The sequence below is a fragment of the Convolutriloba macropyga genome, chromosome 1, assembly GCF_964194025.1.
Source record: "Convolutriloba macropyga chromosome 1, txConMacr16.3, whole genome shotgun sequence".
Taxonomy (NCBI): domain Eukaryota; kingdom Metazoa; phylum Xenacoelomorpha; order Acoela; family Convolutidae; genus Convolutriloba; species Convolutriloba macropyga.
Genome location: NC_134468.1, coordinates 68,885,824 through 68,896,235, shown reverse-complemented (window position 1 = coordinate 68,896,235; position 10,412 = coordinate 68,885,824). Strand labels below are relative to the sequence as shown.

At 35.9% G+C, this 10,412-nt stretch overlaps 1 protein-coding gene across 1 annotated transcript; it reads right to left on the bottom strand.

Annotated features, from left to right (window-relative positions):
- Positions 1 to 815: 815 nt before the first annotated feature.
- On the bottom strand, positions 816 to 9,009 carry LOC142348213 (surfactin synthase subunit 3-like). Its single transcript, XM_075399523.1, has 6 exons — positions 8,948 to 9,009; positions 6,706 to 6,903; positions 6,155 to 6,270; positions 3,517 to 3,721; positions 1,230 to 1,391; positions 816 to 848 (listed from the first exon to the last, which is right to left on the bottom strand). Exons 1-6 carry the CDS (start codon positions 8,993 to 8,995, stop codon positions 816 to 818), a joined length of 762 nt encoding a protein of 253 aa, XP_075255638.1. The 5' UTR covers positions 8,996 to 9,009.
- Positions 9,010 to 10,412: the final 1,403 nt, after the last annotated feature.

Below are 10,412 nucleotides of genomic sequence, written 5' to 3'. Positions count from 1 at the left end.
TCGAACCCTACCTCTTGGTTGTGAGTTACGTGCTTTTACCTCTAAGCTACAGTTTTAGTTTTATGATCAGTTTTAGTTTAGCAAAAGACTTAATCTTTGATTGCACGCAACCCAAATAACTCAAAGCAATCAAAAAAATCAAGCATGAAAAACTCGAGAAGTAAAATCGAATGATTATTCTAGAAGAAAACGTTCAAAGTAAAAATTTTTTGCTTAAAAAAGACACACACACGCGTAGATTAATCGCTTCAAATTTCGTTCGAGGGCAAATGATATTAAGTTGACCTTGATTTTGTTAAGTTAGCGTGACTGCTGGTATTATGTGCTCCAACGAAAAATACGTTTGTGTGCGTTTTGAGTGTGTGTGTGTGTGTATGTGTGTGTGTGTGTGTGTGTGTGTGTGTGTGTGTGTGCGTGCGTGTGTGTGTGTGTGTGTGTGTGTGTGTGTGTGTGTGTGTGTGTGTGTGTGCGTGTGTGTGTGTGTGTGTGTGTGTGTGTGCGTGCGTGTGTGTGCGTGTTTGTGCTTCCGTTTTTTCTGTTTTTGTCTTTTTATTCATAACATCTTGCTCTCTCTATTTTGAAGATGCGGATCTAAATAACTTTTCCACGTTGTCTTGCATTTTGTTCCGAAAAATTTACTTCCAAAACTGTTTCACTTGGTTTCAAACGCTTGATTTTGATATACCTTTTTAAAATATTTTGACTGGGAAAAGCTAAAATATCATCCGATGCACAGTAAGTCAGCTTCATTCGAAGCGTTCTGGTCAACCAAGCTTAAAAATTAAGGAAATTTTAGGAAACTTGTAAGGTTAAAATTAAGTCATTGAGACATCAGAAGTTGCCTGCGGCTAAATTTGTTCACATACGCTCTAAACTATTTTCTAAACTATAATAGTGTGTGGTATAATTGATACCAACCGGTCGCAGCTTAACAAACTTTCATAAAAATTTACTCATATTGAAATATTCAGAAACAGGCTGCTTTGCATGCCACAGTTTTTCCATCCAGCGAAGTTTAATATACATTTTCCTGCCGGTTTTTATTTTTAAGCTTTGACCATTCATCAGAATATTTTGAAAAGTTAGCTTTTATCGTAACTATTTGAATTTAACAAATGATGCATTATGTTATATTGAAAAGAAAACACTAAAAAACTTCTGAAAATTTCATTGTTGGGCACAAGAAGTTTTTTAAGAAGAAATAGAGCTCGAGAAAGAGTTGAACAAACCGTTGACATCTGAGTTATAGTTGGATACTGGAACAATTCATGTACTCTGACGTCAACACCCAGCTCGTTCTGAACCAATTCCAGAAGGTAAGTTGCAGCCAGGCTGTGACCTCCCATGTCGAAGAAAGACTCGTTAAAATCAACGTTTTTCAACATCAGTACCTAAAAGGAAAAATACTGAATAACCAGAGCGGTCATTTTAATCACAAAAGCGATCAAGCATTTTTAAATAATTTAATTTTTTGACAATTTGACAACTTGGAAGATTTAGTTCCTTACTTTGCCGGCGAGAGAGATAATCGGTCAATTAAAATAAAAAACAATCACATTTTTAGCTCAAATGGAAAGACTTCAATTTATAGCAAACTGCATTTGTTCATCAACTGTTGACGAACTGAGGTTCTATTTGCAAAAATTTTATTTTTTTCATATACAAAGTTTTATTTCTGGTTCACGTGGTTAAAAATCTCTCAGATTATTTGGAGTCATGATTAAATTTGGATTACGTACCACTATGCTGACGTAAAAACTACTCCGACGTTTGAGATTGCCGAAACTGGGACTGGTTGTAAAAGTGCCGAAACAGCAAAGAGAAATTAATTATTAATTGAATGCTAGCAGAAATGATTTTCAAAGAAACCAGAGCAAGCTAATCAGTAATTTGATAGGGAGATTCATATCAAATCGCACAGGCAACTAAAGCATGGGCATGGTTTGCAGTTGTCATTATTTGCATAAAATTTATCCTGTTAGAAAAAATCCAAAACCTCATCACAAAGTTGTGATTGATTCAGATTTTTGCACTTATATAAAGTGATCTGATTTGATTAGACATTTGTTGGGCGCCAAATGAGGTTTGTATATTGCCCACTTCAGATTACTTTATTTAAAAAAGTGATGGTCAAGCAGACCGAGTGCATGTAAGCCGAATTTTGAAAATGGGATGAAGTAAGCCAAAAATTTCTGAGAAGGTGGTTTTTGTAACTTGTTCCTCGCGGGCCGGTAGGTGGGCATCGCCGGAATAACTGGCCCGCGGTTTTTGGATTACACCAAACAGTGCATGAAAGGCATGGTCATGGACAGCGGTTTGTTGGGGTTGAGAACCACTAGATATTTTAAAAATAACGTATTTTGTATCTTTGGATACAAGGAATGCACAATAATTTGCAAATACTGTGCACTGTTTCGATTGTAATGGTTAACTGTGTTTTTTTTCTAGGAGATTACATAATTATTACATAACTTTCGGCCTGCTTTTACGTCGGCTGACTTTTACTTTGGCTCACTTTGCGTTCACCATATGAAAAGTAAAAATTTTGCTACGTCTGCCATTTTTAATAGCGCCATCATAACTTCAAATAAATTGTTTGTGCCTATGGATTAAATCATTTTGTAACTGGTTTTCTGTTTTTCATAATATGTTGTGATGTTTTTATGTTTTGTATTTAAGCTAAGAGAGTGTAATAACTTTCAATTTTTTAATAAAAATATTCATTCATAGTTTCAAATAAAATAATTGAAAATCTAAACCACTAAATCTAAATGAAATTGGCAGAGAAGATGAGATTGAAATTTTTGCAACCTTTAGTTTTTAATTAAAACTTGAGTTTTCAAACCAACTAAATCAACTGGCCATAAATGCTTATGAGCGGGCAGGATCTCTCAAGACTTCGTACTGCATTGTTCTCGTAAGTTTCAACGCTAACGCCAATTTTGCTCAACATGAAAAAGTAGAGCTCTACTCAACTTGAAAATGTAGAGCTTATGTTTCACACTGGTTGCGTTGAAGGAACATTTTTTTTCTGGAGTGACGCAATTACAATTTTCATATTCATATGGCTGGAAAGTTTTTTGCAATTTGATAATACTGCTAATTTTTACTTTTATCTTTGCTCTATTTCCTCTTTTTACACCTATCTAACCTCTTTTGGAAAAAGACGTGGGTTCTTTTTAATTAAATTTTTAACATTTCCGTGCACAGGAAGTACAAAAATGTCGTTATTTAAGTTGTGAATGCGCACTTTTATGAAAACGATGTGGAAAACACCTTTTTCGTCATATGGTGACCATGTTCAAACTCAATGTTCCCTACTCAAATTTATCAAACCAGTTGACACTCTGACACGGATGATTTTCCAAGAACAAATACAATAAATATATTGTGCAACAGGGGACATGTTTTTAAAATATCTCCTCTCTAAAGGAAAAACTTTTTTTACTTTGTGTAAATAAATTGGAAAATTGTGCTTAAGAGCGTTCTTATTTGTTAAAAATAGTTCATGCATACCTGACACCATATCTTGTGCAGGGTTTCTTCTATAGACGGCAAGGAGGGAGACGATCTATCCGATAGCTCTTCGTGCTCTGAAGTGTTTGACATAATTGCTCCTCTAATAGATCCTGAAGGTGATTTCCGGTAAGTGTTTACTATTGATGAGAATCGGCGAGTTTTTGTTAAGCTCCCGGACTGTGATCGGGCTGCTGATAGTAACCTCAAATGCAAGACACCTATTAACTAACGAGTTGAAAACAATTTGTAACTAAGATACGACTTTTAAGCAACTGACAACCGCGCTCCCAATAAGGCTCACAATTTGGGACACTCCCAATCAACATTTTCATTATAAAAAAGATGTGAAAAACCTGATTGCTTGTAATTATAAAAGACTTTGTATAAGAAAATTTTAGTTTCCCAAACCTTACTTTCACCCGATCTACTGTATAAATGGCAGGAAATTGGCTATCTATTGTAAGAGCGTCGCAAAACAATTAAAATGTTATAAATTTTGACAGATTTTGAAGCACAATTTAAGTTTTTGAACAACTTAAGAAATGGAAATGCAACAAAAAGGATGTTTTTAAAAGTAAACAGTATGTAAAGAAGAGATGGATTTCAGCGGTTAGGGGGCTGTTTTTTCAACGACAATTCAAGCAATTCATAGCAAGTTGGAATATTCCCGGGTCGCGACCGAATGTTTAACTTCATTGTATTGCAAAAAGCACATTTGCTCGAGTATATATATATATATATATATATATATATATATATATATGCTAGGCAAGTCGTTGTTTCACGCATGTATTTAACGCAGATCTTTTAAAATCAGTAAAGTAAGCAAGCCCGAAAAAAATGCGATAAGCTCAAGTTTGGTCTACAGGTCTCTAGTTTTCGCGTTTCACAGTGTGCGAATACTAGCGACAAGTCTAATTGATTCTAATCTTTTGATCTCGTTATTCCTTTTCGCACGTTTGATGCCGGCAACTCAAACTCTATATGAAATTTTTTTACAAAAGAATTTTGTTTTAACTGAGACTGAGATTGTGTTATATACTGCTAACTGACATCTTCTCTTCCCTAAAAAACATTGACACCTCAGAAATAAACAAAAAAAATCAAAAATTTAGAGCGTTTACCAAAAAGTTAAATACCATTTGAGTTGAAATGAGAAAATAAAACTATTGGAGAAAAAACTCAAGAGCGACAAACGATCAAATTGCTCTTGATTTATTCGATCTCAATTATTCAGCAATTGCTAAATTTAAATCTATTTTCTCTATTTCTATTAGTTTTCTGTTTAATTGATAATAGCAATTTGAATATTATCATCAATTCCTAGTAACTTAGTAAAGCTCACTTAAATAAAGTTACTGCTACAATCGAATTTTCAGAAGCAGAAGTCAACGTTCATAAATAGCGGTTCTAATTTTCAAAAAGGAAGAAGGAATTTTTAAAATTTAGGTCGTGAACAAACTTGCTTAAGCTAATAAAAACATAGCTGATAGACCAAAAACGACTAAAAGCTTCGTGCAATAAAATCTCTCGGCCAACCCCACTTATTTCAGAAATGTCGAAACAGGTATAAAAACAAGGCAAATACATTAAGAGACCAAACAATTTTGAGATTGTGACTAGATGGGGCCGTAAGCAGGAAGTTTTTTTTGGGAGGGGGGTTAACTAAGAAGTGAGGGTGCTAAAGTAGGGGGCATATGAAGGGGGTAGGTACGTGACCAGCGTGGTAAATTCATAGGTGGTGGGGGTATGTAGGGTGGTATGGGATAGGGTGTGTGGAGGTAGGTGGTGTTAGTAGTTGTTGGGAGGTGGTATGTAGGTAATGAGGTGGGTAGGGGATAGGTACGTGTTTGGGGCTACTTAGGGAAATTTTCTTGGTATGATGTTGATGTGTATTTTATAAAGGTTGAAAAGACTTAAACTCTTAAAAAATTATCCAAATTAACCTTTTACATTGAATTTTACCAGAAGTTCCTTATAACAATACATTAAAAACTAAGCTACTGTCAACGTTCAATGTTCGAAAGCGGAAGTTAATGTTTAAAAACAGAGGTATAAGTGAAAGAAAATCAAAATTTAAATCAGGTGCAAAATTGCTTCAGCTAAAAAAGAACCTGTGTATTACCAATGCATCTCTTCGAGACGTTAAAACCTGTGTATTACTAATACTCCTATTCGAGACGTAAAAGAACCAACACATTTGCAATAATTATTTCATACTTTTTTCGAGAGCATCTAAAAAACTATGAAACGTTAATTTTTCATCTCTCTTCTTTTTTAAACGGTAATTCTTCCAAAATGAAAAACTAAACAAAAATTTGTTAATGTTTTGTTTCACTGTTGCTTTTAGTTTAAGCTCTGAAGTTGAGTGGATGGATGGTCCCTCTAATTATATTTAATTATTTGGCTTCACATTTTCCTAGTTTAAAATTAATGTCAGTTTTTGAATTTTACACTGAAATATTGATTTGTCTTTTTGTGTATTTCATAATTGGAATATTGTTCTGTAAGGAGAACTTGATGACATCTTCTAAGCCTCACGTGCGTCTGGGGCTGCAAATAATGTTCACCCAGTAAGCTGGGGGAGGGGCACACAAGAAAAAATCCAAAAATGGTTAAATACAAGCAAACTAACATTTTCTTGTCTAATTTTCCAGTTGTCTCTACAAGGGGCAACTGGTCCAAGAATATATAATTGGATGGAATCATGTACGATGGCAGCATCGTTTTGAGTTGATCGCGGATCTCTTTCTGAAACAGCTACTTTTATAGAGACTATAGCAGGGCAAGTCTTTATATATGATAAATCGGATCTTTTCCGTTTGTGCCCCCCAGTTCTGTTCGTTATGCCCCCCCCCCCGTCACAGAGCACGCGCCATTAGTAAATCATTATGTAAAAATATGGCAGGTGCGTCTGTGGGGTGCAAATAATATGCGCCCATTAAGCTGGGGGGTGGGGCACAAACGGAGAGGATCCGATAAATCTTTAAATATGACTCTTAAAGGATTTAACAAGATTCTTGCAATAATAACGTCAGAAACAATAAAACTATCTTAAAATCTCGCGACAGCTATAGTTAATTCGTTTACATCTACTTGCCGTTTTTCCGAACTCAGATTATTGCTATGAAGATATTTTTGGCCAGCAATTTTCGTTTACTTGGGAAGTTGAAAACAACTGATTACCTTTTGCATTTTCTGCCATGTTTCTTCATCTCTCTCGCCACTTATCCTGGCTGATGGCGTAATAATTACGTAAGCAGCTAGCAGTTTATCATCGCCCTCCTCACCTTCTGCCATTGCAACACAACTCTCCACCGAAGGCAATTTCATGATGCAGGATTCAACCGCCTTCAACTCAATGCTGAAGCCACGAATCTTCACCTGAAACAAATTATTGTTTCAGTTTATAAAAAATTTGTCTGTTAGAATAGTAAGAGCAAACGCAAAGAAAAGGTCAAGATGACAAAATATAAGTTCGGAATTTCGCTCTGAATGTCGCCATGAAATAGCTGAAATTTTAGATCTTGAAAGCTAAGAATTTAATTTTTTTTCCGGAAAGAGGAATTTTGGAAGATAGTTAGCAGTTTTGCAAGTACTCATTAAAGTCTTTGATTTTGGTCTCAAGCAACCACTAATAAATTTCGGGCAAAAAAGTTTTAATTATTTACATGTTGAAATTCGCGGAATTCGCAGACTTGTTTCAACAAGGAGATTGCCTAAGCAAAATGAAAAAAAAACGGTTGCAAAATTTTGCCACTACCCAGGTTGAGGTCCCAGACCGAAAGTCGATATGTTCAGACCGAAATGAATGCACAAGGTGGCGTCGTGCGTTCAAAATTACACGGTCTGGAAAAAAATGAACGCACAATAGTCTGGACATATGCAATTTTGAACGCACGATAGTCTGGACATATGCAATTTAGAACGCACGATAGTCTGGACATATGCAATTTTGAACGCACGATAGTCTGGACATATGCAATTTTGAACGCACGAAAGTCTGGACATAGGCATTTTTGAACGCACGAAAGTCTGGACATAAGGCCTTTTTAACGCACGATAGTCTGGACATGAACGCACAAATTATAAATTTTTGAGCGCACGAATTTTCGTTTGGAACGCACGAAAGTCTGGACATAGGCAATTTTGAACGCACGAAAGTCTGGACATGAGGACTTTTGAACGCACGATGAACGCACGAAAAATATTGAACGCACGAAAGTCTGGACATAGGCACTTTCCGTTTGGGAGGGTCTGGACATAGACACTTTCCGTCTGGGACGGTCTGGACATATCGATTTTCGGTCTGGCACCTCAACCTGGGTAGTCTTCACAAAACGGTAAAACTTTCAATAATTAACTTTCAGGACATTGACCAGGTATTGCCCATTGTTTTTAAATTATCTTTGATACCAGGAGTGTTATTTGTCGCAGCTCACAATACACTTATTCAAAAAAAATTCAATGCATTGTTCGTTCTTAGTTTTTTTATAGTTTTAATCTTGGTTTAAATTTTTGTTATTTTTCCCTAAAATGAGAGATATCACAATGTTTTAAATTTTGAGAATCGATGACGGTTTTTGTCGTCGGTTAATATTTTCATTGCTGCTTTGTTTTTAAATTGCTCTCAAACGAAGTTGGTAGCAATCATATTAGTCATGTCGCTCTTCTTTTATGCGATCTTCCGCATGACCGATTTTTCTTCTGACCCATTTGACTTTTTGTCCAAAAATGGGATAAACAGGTAGCACCCAGCGGGCATTAAGTGCTCTTAAAGCCTTTCAGCTCCCTAGTCTCCAAGTACTCTAATCACAGAAACTGTTTTGAAGACATACTTATGCTGTGAAGGGCGGTTCCTAGAGGTTGAAGACCACCTCCCCCCCCCCTTGTTGTCCCCCGCCCACCCCACTGTTGCCCCTCCATTAGCCCCCGGTGCAACACCCCCCCCCGCGTGGCTAGCTACTGACGAATCCAACGGCTCGCCGATCGTTTGAGAGCAATTCGCCCGTCGTTAGTCTGTTATGTTGGTTTTGTTGAATCTTGTGCTGATTAATTTAAGAGATAATTTTTTAAGCGATTCAAAGAAAACAAAATTTTTTTGAGGAAAGCTATCTTAAATTTTGATGCAATATTTGGGGTTGCAATCTGATTTCCACGTGGTTTCACCTTCTTGAGGTCTTTTATGGTGTATCAACTTGCTTGCAATGTTATTACAAGGTGTCTAATAAGAACATCACCATCATTTAACGCATCTGCTGAGTGATAATCTGTAAGACAACAAAAAAATCATGTTTTGGATAATAGAATGTACATGGGGCTTAAGTAATCCTTACATTTTGACTTTTATCATTTTTCTTACTGCTTCATTCTTGAATTTGAAACGTATGTTATTCAAAAAGAGCACATAAAAGAGACACTTTCTAACCATAGAGTCTACCCTTCCTGACACTTCCAGTTGGTTGTTTGGCATCATGCATCCCCAATCACCCGTATGAAGTAGTTTTGGTCCAAAAGAAGCAGGCAATTGAGCTGGTCTGTCAATCAGTTTGTCATTGGTTGGATTATCGTTTCCCAAATAACCTAAAAACCGCAAAAAAAAATTTCTTTACATATATAGAAAGATCGAATATATTGCAGAACCTGTCGACAACGTTAACTTCCTTTTTGAAAACTCAATTTTGCTCCTTCCCCTGTTGATCAGACCAATCAAAACGTTCAAATTAGAGTGGGAAATGACCGTTTTTGATCGGTAATTTTATGGAATGATTGTTTTTGATTGTTTTCGATCGTTTTGACCGGTAAATCAAAACCGTTTTCAGGAGACAATCGTTTCTGATAGTTTGTTTAGGAAAATACCGTTTTTGAACGTTTTTGACAGTTTTTACGTTTGATATCAACGCACGCGAAAACCCGCGTACAAATTTACCACTAGGGATTATAAAACACTAGTTAAGGTGCATCAATCAAGTTCGGCCCTTTGTTAACTGATTTTTTGGTTAATTGATCTGAGACGAAGTTTGTAGCAATTATATAAGTCCTGTGATCTTTTCGTTTTATGCGATCTTTCGAACGACTAATTTGACTTTTTGTCCTGAAAAATGGGCATTAAGTACTCTTAAAGCCTTTTTGTTTACTAGTTTCTAATAATACAATTCAACGAAACTGTTTTGGAGACATAAATTTATGGCGTGAAGTGCGGCTCTTAGAGTTGAAACCCCCTCACTTCACTCTCTCCCCTCACAATAACCCCCCAAATTTTCCTGCATAGCGTTCAAAACCACATCTAAAGTCACATTTGGTGGATATAGAACTGTTCATGCTGCCAATTGCAGATAATTGAAGAAAAAAAAACAATTAAAATTCTTATTTTGAAAAAAAAGTCATATATTCATATCTACTAGAGCAATTAACCTATTCCACCAAGCAGCCATAAATTGTAGTGGAAATGAAACATAATTTCTTGAGAAAATGGCAAATTTTTCCGTGATTTCACAAAATTGTGGCGATGTGGTATTTGTGGAGCCATCTAAAACATTATTGTCTTCACCGTGAGTTAGGAATATTTCCCAACTCCTAGTAAAGTTCAGGCGCAACCAAGTTTGTGAAGATGAAAATAATTGTTGTAAAAAAAAACGCTCAGAAACGGTGATTTCCTACTAGTTAAAAATGATCAAAAACGGTCCTCTCCTTAATATACCGCCTAAAAACGAGCATTTCCTACGTCGAAAAAACGATCAAAACTGTTCAAGGCGAACAAAAAAACATAAGGGTTTTGACTGTTTTTCCTAAAGATACCAATCAAAAACTATCATTTCTTGTTTTTTGGTATAATTTCGACTGGGGTTAAACTTGTCAGATTAACTACAATAGTATTGCAGTTACAAATTTGC